At 38.5% G+C, this 24,656-nt stretch overlaps 1 protein-coding gene across 4 annotated transcripts in view; it reads left to right on the top strand.

Annotated features, from left to right (window-relative positions):
* The window catches only part of LINGO2 (leucine rich repeat and Ig domain containing 2), a 477,776-nt gene extending 455,207 nt beyond the window's left edge, over window positions 1-22,569 (top strand). For all 4 annotated transcript variants that reach the window (XM_027881020.1, XM_027881021.1, XM_027881022.1 and 1 more), the window contains one exon: window positions 18,174-22,569. In XM_027881020.1, coding sequence (XP_027736821.1) covers window positions 18,210-20,030 — 1,821 coding nt within the window. In that variant the 5' untranslated portion in view covers window positions 18,174-18,209 and the 3' untranslated portion in view covers window positions 20,031-22,569. The remainder of the gene's footprint in view (window positions 1-18,173) is intronic.
* The last annotated feature ends 2,087 nt before the right edge of the window (window positions 22,570-24,656 follow it).

The following is a 24,656-nucleotide window of genomic DNA, read 5'->3' as shown; positions in this document are numbered from 1 at the left end:
CCCTCTCTTCTTCATCTTCATCTTCCTCAGAGCACGTAGTGTCCTTGGAGGCCTTCCAGAACTCTAGGCCTGAAGGTTGTTGGGTCTATGTCTATATCTTCTTGCTCAGGGTTAGGATGTTCTGCCTTGAAAAAAGAGACTAAATATGCTAAAGAATTTAGGGAACTGATATGGGAATGAGTAACAAGGGTTTGAGCTGGTGTGTTAAGGGTAAAGGGTAATATTGCTGCTACTCTAAAATCTACTTTTACTACATAACTACTTCTAAGATGTACAAAAATTAAAAAAATCAAAACATCAACACTCCAAGGTATCACTTTTGAGAAATGATAGAGGTAGAATTTACGAGTCAGATGCCGTTGTGTACCTACCACACATACCATGCTAGGCTTGGTCCTTAAAATGGTATCATCAGGACATTTTACAGTGTTGTGAGTGCTGAAAGCCACTCCATCAGAGAGAGTTTGAACATACCTGAAATGTCACTGAGTGCAACTTTTCTGTCTAGGTTTGTTTCATCAAGTGACATTGTGTTTTATTTCCGTAACTAAATAAAACATTTACATTGTTGAAAAAGTTAATAATACAGGCACTGTATTATTATTTAGAGTCACTAAAAAGGAGGAAGAGCTCTTGCTTGAAATAGTGACTCAGTGAAGCAGGCAGATTTGGGAAAGCTGCTCATATAGCAGAAGTTCCCAACCAGAAGGTCCTCCCACCAGCACCACCAGATTGTGTGAAGGGATACAGAGGACATGCTTGCTAGTTGGCATTGGGGAGTGGATCAGAGACTGACATGCTTAACCTACTCTGCATCCACCTCCCTTGTGTTTTTTTAAGGATGCATAGCCTTTCCAAATCACAGCCTTTAGCCAAATTGATGTTTGGAACTGTTTGAAAGATTACTGGTCTGGATTTAGAAGGCCATTCCTCTCCCCTCTGTGCATTTTTTCCATTCATCCTACCCTGTGTGAAGTCAGTGATTCATTGTCTTTTGTTTCCTCTATATGGCAGGATTTAAAGAAGGAGAAATGATCAATCAGGACATACTCTTTCAGTCTCAGAAGAGGCACAGGTTAAAAAACAGCATTTGAACTTTATTTTCTTCTCTTTATATTTGTGAATAAGTCGGAAGGTTTGGGCAGTTTCTTTTCCCTTCCAGTGACAAGTTTTGGTCAGTGAGTCCCAATGGTACACTTACTTTGTGTGCTAAGCAGATAGCAGCACTCTTTGCAACTACCTACAATATTTTTCTGTGCAGTTGATCGTGCAGAATTCAGTAAAATGTTGCTCAAATTCCAACTCTCTAAACATCTGTCTAATGTGAACTTCATTGTATAAATTTTTGTTCAGGAGGTTTTTACAGGCAGCAGTTACAGTATTTGGGTGTAGTTGCTATACAGAAAATAAGACAAATTAGTATGCTGAATATTTCTTAAATGAAAACATATCAATGTTCATCAAGTATCAATATAAGTCAGTTCAAGCAAAGTTAGACAGAGCAATGTTATAAAAGAAAGAACCACCTTTTTTTACTGACAGTTAATATATATCAATCAACAGCGAGAATGAAAATTTACCAGCATAATTCTCTTTCACTAAAGCAGCAAGGCAGATATTGACCAACTGTCTCAATTCATTCAGGCATTATGTTTCCTGATTGTGAACAAAACTGGCAGCCAAGTGACACTTGTTTAAAATATGTGTATGTTAAATAGAAAATAGAGATGCTGGTATGGAAGAATCAGCTATGCCCATGGCTTTGTAGATAGACATAGCACATTTTCTTCATTAATGATAATTAAATGAAAATCCACAAGAATTTGAGTCAAAACTCCATAAAATAAACAACCATACTGTTGCTCATTTTTATGTGTTGTTCTCATGGTTCTGTCTCAGATGTCACAGTAGTAATCTAAAAATTCTCATTTCATTAAGGATCAAAGTGATCTTCCCACTAGCAGATTTTAAATAGAACATCTTTGAAATTAAAGAAGATCCCAGAATCTTGTAGGCTTCATAAATTTATGTGTTGCATTTAAGAGGTGATGCACAGTAAGAACCTACAAGTAGTCTGTTGCAGAAGCTTAACTGTCAAGATGTCACCTTTTCAGCCACAAAACTGAACTTCAGTTGATAATGCAACTGCATGTGTAGACTTTTCCAAGTCTTTGTTGCATTTGGGTAGAAAACTGGATTTCAAATTCACTTAAGCATGATGGTCTCTAATTGTACACAATTAATCTGCCCTTCCTTAAATGTAAACTGAAAATATGTTTAACAAGTGAGTTATTTTAATTTCCAAATTATCTGTGAGTTACTTCAAAGTTATAAATGCATACACACTAAAATAATTTATAGGAAAATGGGTCAGCTTCCATCCAAATTACTTTGGTTTTAATTAAGACTCAGTAAGAGCTATTCACTACATGAACCCCGAAAGGGGAAAAAACCAATCTACACAAACGTGTTACCTGGTATTTAGCGCTATCAGCCATTTAACTGTATGTTTCTTTCCTTTCTTCACAAAACTAAGAGACATTGCAAAGGCCAGACACATGTACTATAGCTGGTCCCAGCCAAGTCCCATGTCAAAGTGCAAGGATCTGCCTGGATAATATCAACGGAATGTTAACCTAGTCTGGGAACCAGTAAGAAACCCAGAGAGCAGCCCTGGCAGTACCAAACACTCTCTCCTATCAAGGATTTTTCAAGGATATTGTGGTTCTTTCAAATGCCAACTTCAGTGCTTAGCTCTTACGAATTTTCTCTCACTTCTAGCAGCTAAGCTGTCAATAAAAATTGACACTTATCTTCACAGTGAGGAATCTTAGCCTGGGACACTGCTGAAAAGTACTTGCTGAAAATAATCTACTCAGCCCTAGTGAGGCTGCACCTGGAGTGCTGTGTCCAGTTCTGAGCTCCTCAGTACAAGAGAGACATGGAGTTCCTGGAGCAGGTCCAGTGGAGAGCAATAAAGATGATGGAAGGACTGAAGCATCTCTTTTATGAGCAAAGCCTGAAGGAGCTGGACCTGCTCAGCCTGGAGAAGAGAGCAGTGGGAGAGAACATCATCCATGCATACAAATATCTGAAGGGAGGGTGTCAGGACGATGGAGCCAGGCTCTCCTCAGTGGTACCAAGCAGTAGGACAAAAGACAACAGGCAGAAATTGGTACACTGTAAGTTCCACCTGAATACGAGCAAGAACTTCATTACTGTGCAGGTGACCAAGCACTGGAACAGATTGCCCATAGAGGTTGTGGAGTCTCCCTCACTAGAGATATCCAAGAACCATATGGATGTAATCCTGTGCCAGGTGTTCTACAACAACCTTTCTTGAGCAGGGAGATTGGACCAGATGACCCACTGTGACCCTTCCAACCATACCCATTCTATGGTTTTGTGATTCTGTGCAAATATGTTTCCACATTAGGAGCCAAGAAGTCTTTTCCCTAATATATGGCTTAAATATGCTTGTTAGTGAAATGAAAGTGGAGCTTTAGTTCTCCAAATTCAAGCAACAGCAACTGGTAAAGTTCTTCTGCATCACTCAAAATCCCAATTCATTACTTTTATAAAGAAGTTATTAAAGAAAATGTCCTAATTCACATATGAAGTTCCCAGATATCGATATCCAAGCAGGAAGCTACTTGCTCAGCTATAATAGTCAGAGGCTTCATAGCTCACATACAGTTGTGAGGATTTGTTTTTCACGTGTAATGCTGTATAATTTGTGTTGCCTGGAGTTAATTTATCCTGTCCTAATAAGAGTACTGTATTTATTTTTGTGTCATTTTATTTTAATTAAACATCCCACAGGGTGGCTAACTGCCTACGGTTCTTAGTTTTATACAATACTTTTCTTAAGTCTTTTTGGGAACACTCAGTTCATGAAGACCTGCAAGCAGAATGCAGAATAAGGCACTCTGAATCACTGACTCAAAAAAATAGATAAAATGCCCATTATTGACTCTGTGTTCTTCTCTGTCAGACATTGGAAGATAATTGAAGTGTGCAGTGTTCCTTACCCAAGTGATTGTCAGAGCTCCCAAACACTGAAAATGAAGCTTGGGCAGGAAAGTTCTGAGTCATAGCACTGAGACTTAGCCTGTGTCATTCTCATCTATCAGTTTTCTACAGAAGAAGCTTTTATTTTATACACATACAGACAGCACAGTAATTCTCTGCTATTTACTCTCTACCAAATACACCATTACCAGTTACCAACTTGTCCCAGACTGCCACTGCTTAAGCAACAGCAGACACTCAGACTTCAGTAATCAGACCTTCCCTGCAAATCACAGATTTAGCATGAAGTAATGTTAAAATTTTACAAAAATAATATTGTAGTTTTTCCTTTTCATATTTTAAAACTTTGATGTGTCCTTGCTTCTATATTTTAAAGTTCACAGTTCCTCAAACACAACATTTTGAACTTATGTCTGTAAAAGAGGGCTTGGTTCCTCTGACTGGGATACAGAAGCCTAGGTAAAAAAAACAGAGGCTCAAAATTTATCAGAATTGAATTATCACTGTGCTAAGTGCGTTCTATGCACTTAGAGAAATGTGCCTTTTGTTTGTTTGTTTGTTTCTACCTCCTAAGTGTATGCTTTGTGTGATAGTGACCAGCTGATGACGGAATGTCACAACCATTTCAATTTTTTTTTTTTTCCCCAGGAGAAAGGTTTATGTAATGGAGGGAAGAATAAAAACACCAGACACTTCTAGGAAGATTAGACAGTCAGAAATGAAAAAGAAAGATAATCTATTGAGCAGTTATCCTTAACCTTAAGCTGACTTCACATATATGAGTCATTCTGTCGCATTAAATACTTAATGTGTTTTATTTATTATGTGATATTGCTGCCTTTTAGAGTGCAGGACCCTGAGTCAAAATGAAAGCTCTTTTTATTTGAACTCAGTTTATGTAATACAGAAGGAAGGAAAATCCAGTTTTCTGATCTGAGATACCCACTGCTGGTAATCTTAAAACAAAATTAGGTTTCTGTACCTTTGTTGCCTGAGGAAGTCCCACCCAACCGCAAGAGATGATGCCAGATGCATCAAAGGTGCTGGAAAGTTTATAAGCTTAGGGAAAGCCTGACAGTGAGTAAAATCTTGCTATTATTTAGTATGAGTCTGATCATAAGTACACAAGTACACAGACAGTGGCAAAATTCTTGGCTTGAGGAAATTAATTGGAGTTTTATTCAGAGCATTTCCACTTACAGCAATACCACTGGCAACCTGCTTTGATTTCAGTAGAACAAGGTCTTTTTCACCCTCTTACCTAGTAAAAGACTTAGCTGGAAGTGAAATTGGTCTGTGAGACTCCTCAACTGTCTTCAAAATCTGCAACATCATTTTAGCAAGGTGTGGCTGTACTGAGCAGTGGGAATGCCACCCGACAATATGCCCACACAGACCAGTGCACAACATGAAGCAGGTCCCATACGCACAGTTGAGAGAGAAGCACACCCAGGGTTCGGGTGTCCCAGGGCACAGATGTCTCAGGGGCTGTGACCACAAACCACAGGTTTATGTTTTGCAGCACTGAAGTCATACACAACTTCATGCATTTCAACCCAAACTCACGCACTCTGAACACTCTCCAAGCAAGAGCAGAGGCACAATGATGCACATTTATACTGAAGAGGTAGACGATTCTTACTGTTGAAACATCTTTTGAAATATTTTGACTTTTTGAAACTTCATCTCTTTGGCCAGGCACTTTTTCAAGTAACACAAAATACTAGAGATATATCCTTACATCCTAAGTGAGGGTGGTTTAGTAAATAGGCATTTACTGACGTAGTCTGTGGAAATTTCACAGTGCTGTAAATCTGGGCTCAGCAATTCAAAGTAATCAAAGCAAGATCACAGTGAAACAATTTTTTTTTCTTCAGCCATTGCAAAGATTTTGCATTTCTAGTAGTGTCTGGTCAAAAATTACACAGATATACAAGATATCTTCCACTAGAGGAAATGCTGTGAGATCTCTTATATGCAGCTCTGATAATATCCTTCCTGTTCATGAATCCTCTTTGTTTGCCTACCCCTTCCTACTCCCATGACCAGTAATGCTGAAACTACGCAGTGCTTTTAAGAATGAACCAATTTTGCCCTCTTTTGATTCTCCTCTGCTTTATTTTTTTCCAGCTCCTTTTTGGCCTAAGTTACTTTTCAGAGCTGGAAACTAACTGAAAAGATGAAAAATTACGTGCAGCTTTCATTAAGAGGTATATCAATGCTTGCTGTATACAAAACTTTATTTCACACAGCACCTACTGTAGTTTTTGAATAAATGAATTTCAGCTGATAGCATGGGTGGCTTCAGTCTTAAGATCCCAAATGATATGGTGTCATCTGGGTTTTTTACAATTGTCTTTGATGTTAATGAGCTTTTAATTAGGAATAAAATGGAGACATCATTATAGATAGGTGTATTTAGACTCAAGCACACATTTTTTATTTTGTTTTTTAATTAGGCCATCTGAAAGTGCTCTGGCAACAGAAAACTATTCTAGCATTAATTTTATTTAGGACAAGGACAAGTGTGTTAATCTTGTAGAGTATTATTACAGATGATATAAACAGTGCTCTTCTTTAAAGATATCTAAGCATATACGCATTTTTGTGAATCCTAGTATGCATGAACATAGAACTGGTTGAAAATTATTATTTGACTCTGTTTCTTGGTAGAATATTATGGTTTTAAATAAATATATCTGTGTAGAAAACGTCTTAAGGGAAAATAGAATTTATTGGAAAATTGTTTTCAATAAAAGTTAAAATTATTTCAGGAGAAAAATTGGTTTGTGTTTTTTGGGAGGATTTTTTTGGGGTTTTTTGTGTTTTTTTTTTTATTTGTTTGTTTTGGTTTGTTTTTTGGTTTGGTTTGGTTTGGTTTGGTTTTTTTTTTTTTTTTTTTTTGGGGGGGGTGTGGTTTTATTGGTAGATTTGCTCTGTACATCTATAAAGTCAGGTAAAAAAGGTAAAAACTATAAGGTAAATCTGCATCTTTGAACTGAAGTCTGTAAGTCTAAACCAGGAAGAAAACTACTGCAAATATGATATGAGTGTAGTTTAGGTTTACTACTCAACTTGTAGAGGGAAAGAACTGTTGCAGGTCTTCCAAGATACAGTAAGTCGGTAGATAAGCTTGTAATGGGTGCAAAAGAAACTGGACAACACAGCAGTTACAGTGCTTGTAGCTTTGCACCAGCTCATTGCTGCAAGGATTCAAGCGTCTCCTGTCTGGAATCAGCCTCTGGAAATTGCACATAGATCAGGATAATTATAGGACAGAATACCACCAACTGCAAGTTGATATGTCAGTTCCTCTGGGAAGCAGCAGGATTACATAGACACAAACTGTCTTCCCATGGAAAAGTTAAAAATAATAAAAAATATTTCTGACCTATCTTAAATATACACATTTACCTTTGTAACTAGCGTTAGCACAGTGGGGCAGCTAAGTAAAACCGGTATGGAAAGCTGTACATTCTAGTCTGTGATTAAGCAGAAAAAAATAAGTGTATTTGGCATAATGTTTAAGTGTTAGTTGTCTTTTGCTCATAAGTAAAGGAAATATTTACCAAATATATACTAATTCACATCGCAGAGGCTCTATCTTGTACAAAAAGTGCCTTCATCAGGTCTGACACTAACAGAATTAAGTGCAGATTTTCACGAAGTGCCCCTTATATCTAAATAAATATATAAATACCAAGCCGCAAAGGAATTGAAGTAACAGTCTCCATTACCAGGGTTTAGAAACTTGGTAGTGATACCCTAGAAAATGTGGATACAAAGTTCAAGCAAATGGGTGACAGTAAATTCTCAGAAGAATAGTTTTCAAGTAGAATGAGTAATCTGTAAAGCATATAAGTGTTAGCACATTACTGACAGCATCACTTGGAATTCACAGCATCACACTACAACACTACTGTGACACCAAGAGCTCTGGAGTGGGCCAGGCTCAAATCAAGGCCTTAATTATGACTGATCAAGTTGGAAAAAAAAACCCAAACTGACTACCAAATGTCATTTACCCGATGTCTTTCATATTCTGTCTCTTTCTCTTCATCTCTCTCCTAAAATAGTGACTTTGTTCAGCTCATGCTGACAGATTTCTGGAGTAAGATTCATGAAGTATGGTTATGAATAAAGCAGAGATTAATGGTTTGGGTCTTATCCACCTGTCAACATGTCAGGTCTTATATCCAAATGCCCTACCTTGACCCTTCTGCAGGCTGATTTTGAGTCTAAAAATATTTTAAGAGTGCCTTTAGAAAACATGAAATCTCCAGAGTAGTTCACTATTTTCTTTTTCTCTCAAATGTATGCCTTATAATCAACTCTATTTTAATTCAAAATGCAGTAGTTTTGTGCAGCTGCCCCTAAGGTATCTTCCTTATCTGAGCCATTAAGTGACTGCAGTAAAGTCTATCATGCAATTTCTTCACTCATAAATGGTGTTGACCAGTGAGTTGAAATATATCCCTTCTTTCCTTTGTGATACCCTCAAGTGCTGGCCACAATTTTCTGCTAGTGTAGCCACTCTGAATTCAAAGGCATTGTATCAACAGAGGGCCTTCTGACAAGGACTAAGAATTGTGCTTATTTCTTTTTGCTTATTTTTAATGTTCCAAGTATAATGCTGTAGCTCCTGTACCATCTCTCCAGACTCTGGCCACTCTTCAAAAAGAGAAGCAGCAGATAAGTCAGCAGCTTGCTGCCAGGTCATGCTCTGAAAGCCTTGTGTATGAAGAGAGTCCCCAGAGAATATAGTCCTTGTTTTGTCTGATAGGGTTTTGGTGAAACATACAAGTAGAACTGCTGCGAACATGCCTATCAAGGTGTGAGAAAACCACACCCTTGATGGGTTTAATTTTCCTTTGTATTTGCCAAACAATGGTACTGAAATTATTTGTTGCACCTTTGCAAAATGTCCTGTCTCCCCACTACCACATGTGCTATATCCACACACTTTCAAGATTTTTAACACAAAAGAAAATACATTAGTTTCAATTTCTTCAGATTTCCCATTTAGTTTAATTTCTAGCTATTTTCGAATAGGTGGAGTTATAAGCTTTAAACTATATTTACCTCCAGCTAGGACAAATTATTATTACGCTAGTAAAATGTATTTGTGTTTGTTTCTCAGAGGTACTTAGCTAAAAATGTTTCCTAATAGTACAGTCTTAAGTATTCAGGACTTTTGGCTAAATAGCCTTTGAATTGTGTTATGAAGCAACAACAGCACTCGTAGTACTAATTAAATTATCTCTTATCTTTCCTGGGCACATCCTCTGTATACACACTTTAGTGTCTGTATACCATGATTTGTCACCAGGCTCTGTAAAGCTGCCATGAAAAAAACTGCAGGGACCCAAGTCAGTAGATCTAAACTGTTTGAAACCTTCCTTGGTGACAGGAATCGCAGGACTGTGTCAACATTAAATTTAGCTCTACCAGGCCCATACTCACTTGTGGTTTCACTTTTGTCCTGTTCAGCGTGTACACAGAGCTACTGTTTGAAGGAAGCATCCCTATATAAGAGATTATATCAAGAATGACACTTATGATGACCTAGATCCAATATAGATTGCATGTGGTGTCCTAAATGGATTATTGAAGTGGGATCCAGGCATGCCCTCAAAAGTCTGCTACCAGTCCAGATTTAAAGCAGTTTCCTTTTCTTCCAATAGCTTTCCATCACCAAGATCTTCACTCATTGAAGATGAGGAGTAGCTGGATGTCAGAATTAAAACTTCAAAGAGAATTCCATCCCTGGTTTTTCGACATAAGAGATATTGTCCAGACCACAGATGTGTCATCTTTACTGCTATGCCCAGACAGTTTTAGAAGAAAGACTGTTTCTTCCAAAAGGAAGAAAGATGAAATTTTAAAGTAGACTTACTGTTGACAATAGCTTCCCTTCCTCTCTTTAATCAATGCAGTTAGCCTTCCTACTGACTTAGTTTTCGGTTAATTTATTCAGACTTCATTAATTACAACAGATATTAAAAGTAAATACAATATTTAACACTTTCACATTCTCTTGTCAGTGTCCTGTTCATGGTAGCAGAGCATTTTAAGGTTCACCTGTCTAGACACACTCCGGAGCACAACATCTGCTTTGAAGTAATGAATTCTGACTTGAAAGAGATTTTTTTTAGTCTTTTTTTTTCAATACTTTGGATTTTCAGTCTGCTGCATTCCCCAAGAGCAACAACTTTAGCTCATTATTTGCTGTCACATGGTTTCCCTCCTGTTTCTTCTACTGTGATATGATGTTCTCAGTATGTGAAACATTAAAATCTTGCAAGAATCCTCAGTGAAACAGAGTTTAACGGGAATTTGTTTTGTAACAGTTAGGATTAAAACAACATAATAAAAATATGGACTTTTTTAATATGCATTGTCTTTGAAGTCACACATCATTCAGTGGGCTACCATTCATAGATACTTTACACCAGGTCTAGGTATGGAGTTTAGCTACAACAAGTTGGGTGGTCTTCCAATACTAAGCAGCCCCAACAAAATGCAGTACAAATGATCTAGGAGCTGCACTGGTTTCAGGGACAGAAATCCGTGTCTTTCTCCATTATTGCCTTATCGAATTTGGGTAAATCAACACACCTATTGTCACAGCAATTGGGCTACACTGGTCTTTGCCACCTCTTAGTGACATCATTTTTGACCAGTAAAAGAGGAATAATTTTTACTAGAGCTGAGTGAAGTTTGAAAAAGAAATTTTGTATAGCTCTAGCTTTTGAAGATCTGCTTCTGCATTTAGAAGGAATAGATGGCAGAAAAAATCTGTTATTCAGAGTAGTTCATTAATCTATTCAACTAAGAATTTTTGTCAAAAAATGCAAATATTTGCAGTTTTGATGAGACAGTTAATGATATGGGTATGATAGTAGCGTTACCTTCCCTGAATGGTTGATTTATATTGTTAACCTACACAAATAAAAAAATCTGAATTTTATTTTACCTTGAAGCCTCTTTTACAGTATGTCACATAATTGTTCATATAAGCTTCCCATAAACCTCTTCCCCTTCCACTTACCAGCAAGGTCAGTGGAAATGTAATTTTGTCTATAATTCTTGCAAACATTTCCACTTTCTTTTCCTACTATTTATGCATGAAATGTCTCCTGTAAGATAATCCTTAAGATTTATTATCTTTTCCTTCAAATTTCTTCCTGAGGTTCACTTTCGCTGTGAGATATGCAAGAAATTGGTAAATTCATCTTAAAAACATTGGGTTAGAAAGCAAAGGTGTACTGGTGACTTCGTCTCTTTGCTTACTTTGGACAATCTGGGTTTCTAAACCTCGTACAGATAATTTGTATAATCACACAAATTTGTCATTGCGATTTTCTTAGCTTCCGTTGTGTAACACACATGCTTCTTTCACTTTTATTCAAACAGTAATCTATGTATTTGGGATAAAAACTATACCCACTTGTGCAGTTTCATTACACTTGGTACAAAGATTTTAACCAGTCTTAAAATAATACTATTGGGTAAGCAGTTAAAAAATGTTCCTCTGGTTGATATTTTTGTTTTTGTTTCCTATTTCTGTATAACGTCTTTTATAAAGGGATACTGGTTGGAGTCTCAGTCTCTTCCTCTGGAAACAAATGGAATTTGAAAGTAGTTTCTGAGTTGATGTTAACCCATGAATATTTTACTGAGAATGATCCTAGGACTGCAGAATAATTGAATCAAAACTTTGTACCCAATTCAATGATTTATCAGAATAGTGGTTGTTTTTGCTGCTGATCTTATTTAATGTTTCTTAAAATTTATTAATCATTGAAATGCAGATAGGCAGCTGCTTAATGTTTAGCAGTTTATTTAAATGCTGAGATGTTTAAGATATCAATAAAGGGAGGGAGAACAAAATCTCTGAATAAGCGAAAAAAGGCTTGATCAAAGAGACAGGGGAGGTGGAACACCTAAGTTCATTTGAATCGTTTGTGAGATGCTCTGATTTAAAGAAAAATCGTCCCTTTGACAGTGTGCAAGCCGGCTTGACTTAGTCTATGATAGAGCTTGGGAACAGTACAGTAAGCTTAGATGATTTGCAGGCACAAGACCTGGTGAAGCAAAGCTTTCACTGCAAGTTGGCTCTTACCATATGGTGGGAATGTCCAAATTGCACAGACTAGCCACAGTCATAATTTCATTCATCCTCCTTGTGACATTGTGTCTCACTCTAACAAACATTCCTAAATGTCTAATATTTTCATGTGTCATTTGGCTACCCCTAAAACCATTTCAGTTTGTCATCTTCCCTTCACATGCGTCTCCTGAGCAAAACTTCCCAATGTTTCCATGTTTGTTCAGCTCAGAGGCAAGGGCTCCTCACCCTAGCTGCCCTTACCTGGTCTGGCCCAGCACCACAGGTCAGCTGCTCTTCCAAAGTAATTGCAATAGGTACTTGAGAGGTAAAGCTGTGAATAAAAACCTTTCCAAACCACACTGACCTGAGCAAAAGCTTGCACCACACAGGTAAAACTTCCAGTTGTTTTAACTGCTCATATTCAGTATCTGTCTATTCAGCATCTGTCTATTCAGCGCAAGAGCAAATGAATTTTGTTGCAAAGATTTGAACAATAGTTTTGGCTTACTGCTTGCTGAAGTGTGACAGATGATGACAGCGATGCAAAGACAGGAACATTTATACTCCTCAGTATCGGTTCCCTCCTTTAAAACATAGCAATGTTAAAATTCAGCATTCAGAGGAGAAAGAAAGAGTCTTATATACAGGCAGAAAAATTTACTATCCCTAAGCACAGGCCCGTAAAAATATCCCTCTCCAAGGACTGCACATCACAAAAAAGGAACTACATTGTAACAGTTCATTAAGAAATGCAGCCCATGAGAGAAACCCAGGCTGGGGAAATTCATCTATGATGAATATCCTTCCCACAGGAGATGACTATCTCCTGTGGGAAGGACCCCACACTAGAGAAGGGCAAGAGCATGAGGAGTCTTCCCCCTGTGTGGAAAGAAGTGGCAGAGACAACGTGATGAACTGACCGCAGATCCCACTTCCCAAAACCTTGCGCTGCTGTACAGCGAAGGGAGAAAAGCCCAGGAAAAAGAGAGGGGGGAAGGTGTTTTCAGATTTGGGGTTGTTTCTCATTATCTCACTCTGATTTGATTGGTAATAAAATTAATTAATTTTGCTCAGTTGACTCTGTTTTGCCTGTTATGGTAACCAGTGGGTAATCTCTTCCTTTCTTTATCTCGATCTGTGAGCCTTTTGTTATATTTTCCCTACTCTGTCCAGTTAAGGAGGGTGGTGATGGAAGTTTCGGTGGGCACCTGGTGTCCAGCCAGGCTCAATGCAGCACACACCTTTAAAACATGGACTTCACCTGGTTCTCAGGATTAGCTGGTTGCATTTAACTGAATAATTAGTACAAGTCTGTCTTGTCCTGCAACATTTAATCCTAGAACATGTGTTTAATACAGTATGGTTTTCTAAAGGGAATCTTAGAGGGTAAATTATTAAGTAATCTCGACGTCAGGCAAAATTGTCACATCTGATGTGATCCACTGGATATTTTTGTTTTCTGAAAGGTAAGAAAAGGGGTGCAAAAAGTGAGATTAAAACTACCAAGTCAGAGCATCACTTGATACAAATTCAGGTGGCAACTGAAACGGATCTCTCCTTTTCTGGTTAAAGCCATGTCCATTATATTACTGAAAAATCATATTAGACATGGAAAGGAACGTGGTCAAGTGCACTCTAGTTTCAGCTATAAAGACTTAAAAATTAGTCTGAGAAGAAGTGAAACAATATATAACATATTTGGTTTTACACATTCCTATCTATGATATTCAGAATTACATGGCATTCTAAGGGAGCATCAGGTTGCTTTTGAATTTTTTTTTTTATTATTTTTAGTTACAGTTTTTCAATTTAAAAGCTACAGGGCAATGTACATTCTTGTAAAGCACTTATGGGAAGATTCAAAGCTGCAGAACTTTGTACAAACTGATTTGCATTTCAAAGCAGTAGAAATGGCTGTTTTGGGTGAGATCACATAGAACTATTAACTAATAACTTTAATGAGCTTTCATAATTGCATAGCTGAACTCTGACTAGGGTCCTGTTTTGAAAAAGAGTATCAACCAACAGTAACTTAACTCTTGATGCTTTGGACTTAAGAAACAGACAGAGAAAGACAAAAAGAAAGCAATTAATTTATTTTTATTTTTTAATGAGGAATTCCTTTATATATGTAATTTCCTAGAGTTTATCAAAGCACTAAAAATACCCCAGAAAGGTTGTAAAAAGAATTTTACAGGTTCTCATTCACATTCAAGCATAGAGAAACTGTTAGTTCATAATTATTTTTTTTTTTTTAATTTTGGCCTAACAAGCTATAATTTTAGAGAAGTACTCTCTAGTTCAAGCTCACAATACAGTCACAGAGAGCTAAGATTATACTTTTAGGTTACGTCTATGTATATATACATATATATGTACGTATTTGTATGCAGGGACTTTAATTTCTTGTATGTATCACAGTGAAGAGAGCAGTGCAAGGAAGGACAATGAGGTAATCCTGCAGATGTTTAGAAGGTATTTCTATACTAACAAAGGATAAAGTATGTTGTCTTGGTTGTTTAGGAAAGAATGGAAAGTATCAAGTTGAACAATGACACTGACAAATAGCACAGTGCCAGTGAAGAAGCCAATAATTAGCATCACACAAGTTTAAAGAAATGTGGGAAATAATTTTTCACTGCAAGAAATTTACATAATTTAACTCTGATTTTTAAGCAGTAGCATTTTTGATTAGTGGACGCATAATCACATATGATGATGGTCACACTGGCATGAAATATACTTTAGGGATGACGATGTATCCCATCAAAATGTTTTCAGACTGAAGACACAAGGCAGGCGCTGCTAGTGATGTTACTGGATGCGTCCTGAAAGTGCTACTTTGTGTACACTAATTTCAAATCAGACCACATGCAATAGATGGTCACAGTTCACCCTAGGCCTCTCACAAAATTCACCTTGTCCTGCAGAGTCAGAAATCTTTAACTTGCACATACTTCATTTGCTAGGCCTTTTTATTTTTTGTTCATTCATTGTACAATGATATAAAGTTACATTTTTCCATTTTTTAAATAAAGATAGTAATTTTTAATGAAAATAGTAATTTTCCTACAGAGCAGTCACACATTTGTTTAGCAGGAAATGTGGTAGTATCATCTGAGTCAAAGTAAGTTGAAATAATAAATTTAATTTATGTTTCCTTCTGACCTGTACTTACTGATCCAAGTAATCTTTACTTTTCTGACTTGCTATTTAATATAACTGACTGGTTCTCCTTGTTGAAATGTAATTCACTCCAGCTTATGTCTCAGTCCTGAATCTTTCTTGCCTGCAAGCGTGTACACTCACGCACACACCAGTGTAAATTAATACATATCCATCTCCATATCTGTACATACCTTTGCTGAAGACTACTGTTAATGTCTGAAGTACCTTATTAACACTACTTTTCTATATTCTAGACAAAGAAAAGAAAACTTTTATAATCTTCTATATTGTCTGTTTTCTACTTTACAGTCCTCAGAAGTTTTAGTTACCAGGTGGACTGGAGAACTACAAAAAGTGTTTCATATTTTTGCTATCTAAAATGACAACTCCAGAGATGCTTACCTTCTGCTGAACATGTTTACTTTGTGCTTCATACATTAGATGGCTAAGGAAGGAAATGAAATCCCTGTGTGCTAGAAGTGTCAGTATGAAAGTACTAATTTCACAGACTGAGTTCTGAAAGCAGTGATCAGAACACCCAAAAGCCTCTCTGGTCTGAATTCATTGCAAACATCTAATTCACAGACTCCTATAGATTTCCAGTTTTACCTTAGTGCCTAATGAAGTGAAGTTTACCTCTCAAAACCTTTGTCACAGCTGGACTTAACTAGCAATAGTTACTTTCAAGACTACAACTTAAGGGGGAAACTAAATCTCAGCAGGTTGTTCTTCTAGAACAAAGTCAAAATGTGCTTTATATACAGAGTAGTCTTCATCCAGGTCTCCAGTCCACATGTCAAAATCAGCATGCAATTTGCCTCTTATTGTTAGTCTCTGCATTGAAGTGTCAGAATGGAAATACAAAGCCACATCAATCAAGAGTTAGATTCTTCCACGGAGTTATGAGAGGAGTAATATTTGCACCATTATGGTCAGTTGAAGAACACAGTTTTTATGTGGCTTCAAATAAATTCTCGCTCACTCCATTTAGTTTTTAACAGTCAAAACACAACAGCTGTTGATTTCTCAGTACAGTTACAATAATGTTAATGCTTACAATCCAAACCACACAGTATCTGTTGAGAATTAGTAAAGTTACAATAAGATCAACAGATCCAAATATGCTCTTTTTCTCACATCTGGAATCTCCACTGTTCTGATCATCCACAGTCTGAGAGGGCAACCCTTCTCTGTCAGGCAGGATGATTATCATACTCCAAGCTGTGTGCCAGGAGAGTGAGGTGTTATAGCAGCATAGTTACTGGTGGAATTTATTTTTCATCAGTCTGTGATTTACTCAGTATTATTTTTTATGGGTTTAAACATCTTATTTGCTAAAATATCTGTCTGATTGCCTCATCAATTTGGTTATACCATAATTCATTTAAATGTATCTATCCTCTGTCTACAGGAGGATTTCTTTTACGTTACGATCCATGTGACAGCACATAGACAAATTACTCAAATAGAAGTTGAAGACTTCTTAGGCAGTAGTCAGATGATTCTCAAAGCCCAAACACACAGATAAGGTGGTGGATGCTTGATCATTGGGTAATTTTGTCATTATGGGTAGGACCAGATGGGTGATAGTCATCTGTTATTATACGAGAGGTAATTAAAGGCAGAAGGTATGTAAACAGTTTTTCAGTAAAAATGAACCCAAATTAACCAATCCAGAAAACGCTGGTGCACACCATAAGGCTTATTAATATCATGAAGCCAAAATACCAACACTGTCACTCATCAGGTTGGCTATACCATAGGAGTTAAGGCACTTCCATTGTCCTTCCTTGCAGTTTGCCTTAGTCTGAAAGTCTCTGAAACACACCTTCCTTTGATGAACACCCATATTCTTCTCTTCTTCTTCTTCTGAAATGAGTTATTGTGTGTCTTTATTTAGTAGTTGCTGGCAAAAAAGTCTCTGGCCTTCAGGGACTAAACCTGAAAAGTACAACCTTTGGAGAAGGGGAGTTAATTTAACAGATGCTATCTTGTCTTCTATCCCCATTTTTAACCTGAAGGCAGGAAATTAAAAAATCGCTTTCCAGTTCTGATTTCCATTGAATCTGTGGTTTCTCTTTGGTCATTGCACTGCTTAAACACAGACAGATCGTTTTGTCTTGGTTTTTGTCCTCCTAAAAGCTAGTTTACATGTCTTGCAAGTACAAAGATGTATTCTGCAAAACCTTCTCAAGTCTTGGGTTCTAAAAGTCACATGAAATATCTCTGTGCAGTAAAAGCAAAGAATTAATTTGTCCTTATTACAAATTCTAGACAGAGATGCACCAGTTCTTCCTTCCTTGTCTGAGCCACTGTGTACATGTATGTGTGAACAAGCTCCATCTATTTTTAGCTTTAATATATGCAGTAAATGTTAAAAGGAATCTTTTAATTGTTAAGGAGCTCCTTTTCATGATTATAATACATCATTGAGATTTGCCTTAAAACACTAATGGGAATAAGAAAAGCAAAAGCTTGGTTTCATATCACCTCGTATCACAGAGGTCCTATTAGCTCTTTTTGCAGAGTGTGTGGTGTTTATCTCTGGGTTAATTATAGCACTGTCTTGAGGAAACCCACCTAGAGTGAGAAAAGACTGAAGCCTAACCTTCTTTACTCTTTGCAGTAGGAAAAGCTGTTTTGTCTCCTCTGACATCTGGAAAAAAATGCTGGATAAACAGATCCTTTGGCTAGCCCACTGATATTGAAGGAAAAGCTGCTTTTATTTTGATCTTGCCGTTCACAAGAGGTTTTATTGTTTTGCTTCAAATGAAATCTTTGAAATGGTACTGTAAAATTGGCTGAGTTCTCCTTTTTCTGCAGACTTAACTTCTCCCCTTTCCCGTCCTCATCCCCACAGGCCCGTGACGGAGGGTTAGCCCAGATCAGTGGAGTCATGCGTCACACAGCTCTATCATACTGGCAGCCGTTCCTGGGTCTGGCTGTGCTGCTAATCTTCACGGGCCCCACCATGGGCTGCCCGGCCCGCTGTGAGTGCTCGGCACAGAACAAGTCTGTCAGCTGTCACCGAAGACGTCTGATGTCCATCCCAGAGGGCATTCCCATTGAGACCAAAATCTTGGACCTCAGCAAGAACCGACTGAAGAGTGTAAACCCTGAGGAATTCACTTCATACCCTTTGCTGGAGGAGATTGACCTCAGTGACAATATTGTCTCCAATGTGGAGCCTGGAGCCTTTAACAACCTCTTCAACTTGCGCTCCCTGCGTCTGAAAGGAAATCGTCTGAAGCTGGTCCCCCTTGGGGTGTTCACTGGGTTATCAAACTTAACAAAGCTTGATATAAGTGAAAACAAGATTGTCATTTTGCTGGACTACATGTTCCAAGATCTGCATAACCTAAAATCGTTGGAGGTTGGGGACAATGATTTGGTGTATATATCACACAGGGCCTTCAGTGGGCTGCTTAGCTTGGAGCAGCTCACCCTGGAGAGATGCAACCTCACAGCCGTACCAACAGAAGCTCTTTCTCACCTCCACAACCTCATCAGTCTCCATTTGAAACAGCTCAACATTAACGCTTTGCCGGCGTATGCCTTTAAAAGACTGTTTCGCCTGAAGGACCTACAGATAGAGGCCTGGCCCCTCCTGGACATGCTACCCGCCAACAGTTTGTACGGTCTCAATCTTACTTCCCTCTCCATCACCAACACCAACCTGTCTGCTGTACCTTACTCTGCTTTTAAACACCTAGTTTACCTGACACATCTCAACCTGTCTTACAATCCCATCAGCACCATTGAAACAGGCATGCTGTCAGATTTAGTGCGCCTGCAGGAGCTCCACATGGTGGGGGCCCAGCTGCGCACCATTGAACCACATGCTTTCCAAGGGCTCCGATTCTTACGTGTGCTTAACGTGTCCCAAAACCTGCTAGAAACCCTAGAAGAGAATGTATTCCATTCCTCCAAAAGCCTTGAGGTCCTCTGTATTAACAACAACCCTCTGGCCTGTGACTGCCGTCTCCTTTGGATTTTGCAGCGGCAGCCCACCTTGCAGTTTGGGGGTGAGCCACCGATGTGTGCTGGCCCAGATAGTGTCAGAGAGAGGTCATTCAGAGACTTTCACAGCACAGCTCTTTCCTTTTACTTCACCTGTAAGAAACCCAAGATACAAGACAAGAAGTTGCAGTACCTGGTAGTGGAGGAAGGGCAGACAGTGCAGTTGATGTGCAATGCTGATGGGGACCCACAGCCTACCATCTCCTGGGTTACCCCACGCCGGAGGCTGATCACAGCTAAATCAAATGGTAGAGCCACGGTGCTGGGAGACGGCACCCTGGAGATCCGATTTGCTCAAGACCAGGACACTGGGATCTACATATGTATTGCAAGTAACGCAGCTGGGAATGACACCTATTCGGCCTCCCTTACGGTAAAGGGATTTACTTCAGACCGTTTCCTTTATGCCAACAGGACCCCTATGTATATGACAGACTCCAACGACACAAGTTCCAATGGAACTAATGCAAACAGCTACTCTCTGGACCTTAAGACAATATTGGTGTCCACAGCTATGGGCTGTTTCACATTCCTTGGAGTGGTTTTATTTTGTTTCCTTCTTCTTTTCGTGTGGAGCCGAGGGAAAGGCAAACACAAAACCAGCATTGACCTTGAATATGTCCCTCGCAAAAACAATGGTGCTGTGGTTGAAGGGGAGGTTTCTGGACCACGACGGTTCAATATGAAAATGATTTGATGGTATTCTGCTAGCAGTGCTTTTTCTGTGGCATTAAAACCAATTAAAACAGCCTGGCATGTGGAACCGCTAGGCAAAAGCAGCTTAATGCAGCTGTCAGTGTATCAAAAGGTTGTAGGAAAATGGAAAGACTATTTGTGGTTATACAACAGAGCCTCCAGACCTTGAGGCAGATGTGTCAGGGCCTTTCATAGAACTGGGAAATTGTACTAACTGTTTGCATTGCAAATATTGGCATTCTGGGGATATCAGCAATGAACCACTGGCTCATGCTCATGGACAATTGTTCAACATTTTCTACTGCTACAAAAGAAAAAAGAAAAAAAACAAACAAAAACCTACAGTGTAGGATTTACATACTTAAAGAAAAAGACACATTTGTCTAAAACATACTCTACAGTGACATTTGTATCTATATATCTCATTTGGTAAAACTTTGCATCCTCCCTTCTAGTTGGTTCAACACCATAAAAAAAATTAGTAGTTTTTTTTCTTTTTAATCTGCATCTATACTGTGTACATTTTAAAGCAATACAAATGAGAGGTTGTGCTTTTAGATATCCACCAATACTGACCCAAGTGTGATGTCACCCTTCTTTTAACTACCATCAAACTCAAATTAGATTCTTGTAGTTACTAATTAGAAATAACATAAGGTATTTTTCTCCTCATTTAGAAGGCCAGAGCTGAACAATTGAGACTAAAACCATTCAACTCTGTCGATCTTCTCTTCGTATAAATATAAGGCATGTGCCTAGTTTTGATACAGATTGGAATATTTTTTATATCTGTGATATCACACTGGACCAGTTTACTGTAACATAGCCCTGGTTCTTACCCAGGGAAGGCAACCCACTAGTCAATGCTGGCATAGAGGAGTTGAGTTCTACCTTGAAGAGAGAGAATCGTTTTTGTTAGCCCTGATTTTAATTTCAAAGCTACTGTTAAAATGTTAATGTGTACTGGGCAAAATAAAGAGCATAATACATTCTGCAGACTCCTTGGGAAATATGGTCATCTTACTATTTATACAAATTAAGTGAAACATACAAACACTCTACTATTAGGAATGAACTCTTCTCCAATGCCAAGTAAACTGCAGTTGTTCATGCATAATATGGGGATTATACAACTAAAATAATTATTAAAACATGATAGCCTCTAGAAGGCTAACATACTGCCAGATATGATGAACCTCTAGCCACTGTCATTCTCATCTTGTATATTTGTAGATAACACACAGACACAAAGCTAATTTCCAAGAGCAGATTACTTAGCTATTCTTGATGCCATTTTAATAAAAACGTGGTTATGTTTCTTTCAGGGGCAGTATCTTAGAGCAAGAGGGGTGAGTTATTTCAGATTTTAGAAATCATTTTTAATGGAGAGAAGTCAGAAGTAGAATATTAGTTCAGTGCGAGTAACCTTTTGTTTGTTTCTTTTACGTCTCAAAAAAATTTGCAAAAGACTGAGAAATTAAACTTTATTCTTAATCATTAATATCACTATTCTTATTTTGAAATTCTCAGCAATTGCAAGATATGAAATTATTCAGCCACTTTTCACTTTTCAAGCAATTAGGAGCCATTAGTTTGTCCTACATAGCTGATAGCAAATACAAGTTTTAAATGATTGGCATAATCTGGAGTAAGGAAAACAATGCCTATATCTATGTTTAACAAAAAAGAATAAGAAAATATTATAAGAGAGAAAATTCGGATTAATGTTATTTAAGAGCCCGTGTTCAATCTTAATATTAGATTTCAGCACTTTGAAACCAAAGTCAGGCTGACCTATAATGGAATGCAGGTGCTTCTAAAATTAGTATCCACATTCTTTGACAGAGATTTTCAAAGCAGGACAACAGTCTCCCACTCCTATCAAAGAAAATGTGCCAAAAATTGTAAGATCCAGCTGTGCTCCCCAGAGGTACCCATAAAAAAGCTGCAGGACCCAAGGCTAGGCAGTTTTGAGAATCTCTTTTGTTAGTGGTTGATCTTTGGTTGCATTGTGCTCCATTTTATGTTGCCAAACTGAGGAGGTTGCAAGGGTTGTTAGAATTTTGTTTATTTAATTTGATTTTAAGTTTAGAGCTGGGTTTTCTTGCTTCTTTTTTTTCTTATGCTCTGAACTAGATAGGTGGAGATTTATAGAGATGCTTGATGAGAATGCTCTTTGTTCTATGACAGTTTGTAGAACATTAGTATAGTGGAATAACCCCTGACTAAATTCTAACACCAGGGAAATTATTTTTGTTGATGTAATAACCACTGCACTGACGTCCAAAACTCTACTGTACCTTAATGTGGACAGTTAAAGAAACAAATGGGGATAAAAAAAAATGTTTCTGAACTGTCCATTGAAGACATTTGCATGTGCCTTTCCCTTGTAATTGTAATTTTTTTCAACTAGTAATCCATTGCCCCTGCAGTCATTTCATGTTAAATGTTGAAATCAATGTTAGAAGCAAAAACTCTCTTAAGTTCTAGACATTTGCAGCTGATTTCTTCATATTAAATGACACAATGAAAAAAATTCTGAAAAAAAAAAACCACCCTAGAAAAAATGTACTTTTAGGATTAATTATGAATTGCTGTACTCCGTTATTCCCTTAGAATGACTCTGATTGCATTGTTAGTGCACTGCAAGGATTTGTGAGCAGAAATATGCTTAGTTACCTATGTGAAATGTGTGCTGGTGATGAAAATCACCGCTTGCTGTTGCTGAGCACCACCTTGCAGATCTGTCAGCGTTCTGTGTATTGCCTTGAGTTCAGTCAGTATTCAATTTTTCAGAATCAGTGTTTGCTCTCTGCCTCTAGCAGTGTTCTTCTTTTTGCAGCCTACTTATTTCAGCATGGACTTGACAAGGCATATGGCATCTCTTTACATAAGTGAGGACAGCAAGACTCAGAGACACACTTTTTATCTTGCTCCACGTAGTCTCCTTTTTTATGTATCTGTGGGACACACACTCACTGTGGGTCTTTTGGGTGAATAAGGAATACAGTGCCAAGATCACACCTAGATAAACACCTTTTTGGCAATTCTTTTAAGAACAGAATGGCTGAGTGCCTACGTGCTTCTGGAAGGAGTCACTTCTATTTCTCTGCTAGAGATCAAGGGGACACCAGAGTTTATCTTATTGCAGGGGAGAAAAAGGACTGGGCTATGAGGAGGCCACATGGCTCCCCTATCATATATTCAGAAACAGGTGGATAGTGCATACCTGGTACTAAAAGTGGGAGCAAAGGTTTTAAGCTACCTCTGGCTTTTATACAGGTTGGCCCCCATGCTGGCACAAGTCTGAACTTTCCTGAGAGTCAGTACAAGAAAACTCTGAGGAGCAGTAACAGTTCTGCAGAAATGGAGAAAACAGAAAATGTCAAAACCAGCAAAGCAACTTGAGGAAGGTACCAAAATATCCTTGTCATAACTCCTTTAAGAGAATGCTTGAGCGTCCCGCAAATATGTTTTGAAGTCCACTTCCACAGACCAGTACTCTTCTTTCAGAATAGATGAATGCACAGGTGTTTACAGAATCACACTGAATCAAGGAATTATTTAGGTTGGAAAACACGTCCAAGATCATAGAGTTCAACCTTTGACCTTGTCAACTAGACCATGGCTCTAAGTACCTCACCCAGTCTTTTACTGAACAGCTCCAGGGATGCTGACTCCACCACTTCCCTGGACAGTGCATTCCAGTGTTTAACAACCATTTCTTGAAGAAATTCCTCCTAATGTCCAACCTGAACCTCGCCTGGCACAGTCTGAGGTTATGCTCTCTCATGCTGTAATTTAGTTGCCAGGGAGAAGAGACCAACCACCATCTTGCTACAATCTCCTTTCAGGTAGTTGTAGAGAGTGATAAGGACCCCCCCATGAGCCTCGTTTTCTGGCAATTCAACAATTCCTCATAGGACTTACTCTATATATCCTTCAGCAGTTCCTTTGCCCTTCTTTGGACATGCTCTGGGACCTCAATGTCTTTCGTGTAGTGAGGAGCCCAACACTGAGCACAGGATTCAAGGTGTGGCCTCACCAGTGCCAAGTACAGAGGGACAATGCCTTCCCTGGTCCTGCTGGCCACACTATTGTTGATGCAGGCCAGGATGCCATTGGCCTTCTTGGCCACCTGGGCACACTGCTGGCTCACATTCAGCCACTGTTGACCAGCACCCCCAGGTTTTTTTCTGCTGAGCAGCTTTCCAGCCACTCTTCCCCTGGCCTGTTGCACTTCCTGGGGTTATTGTGACCCAAGGGCTGGGCCTGGCACTTGACCTTGCTGAACCTCATATAATTGGCCTTGACTTCTCAATCCAGCTGGTCCATAACCCTCTGCAGAGCCTTCCTAGCCTCCAGCAGATCCACACTGCCATCCAAATTAGTGTTGCTTGCAAACTTACTGAGGGTGCACTCAGTCCTCTCATCCAGGTCATTGGCAGAGATGTGAAACAGGACTGGCTCCACTACTGAGCCTTGGGAACCCCACTAGTGACTGGACACCAACTGGATATGGCACCATTGCCCACCACTCTCTGTGCCCAACCATCAACCAGGTTTTAACCTGGGCATTTTTTTAACCCAGTTAAACTTTCAATAAATGAGTTTAAAAAAAGACTGA

The sequence above is a fragment of the Empidonax traillii genome, unplaced genomic scaffold (assembly GCF_003031625.1).
Source record: "Empidonax traillii isolate 1590-97213 ecotype Southwest subspecies unplaced genomic scaffold, ASM303162v1 scaffold82:size1209730, whole genome shotgun sequence".
In the NCBI taxonomy this organism is placed as follows: Eukaryota; Metazoa; Chordata; class Aves; order Passeriformes; family Tyrannidae; genus Empidonax; species Empidonax traillii.
Note: the sequence above shows the minus strand (reverse complement) of the source record. Positions and strands in the feature narration are given on the sequence as shown.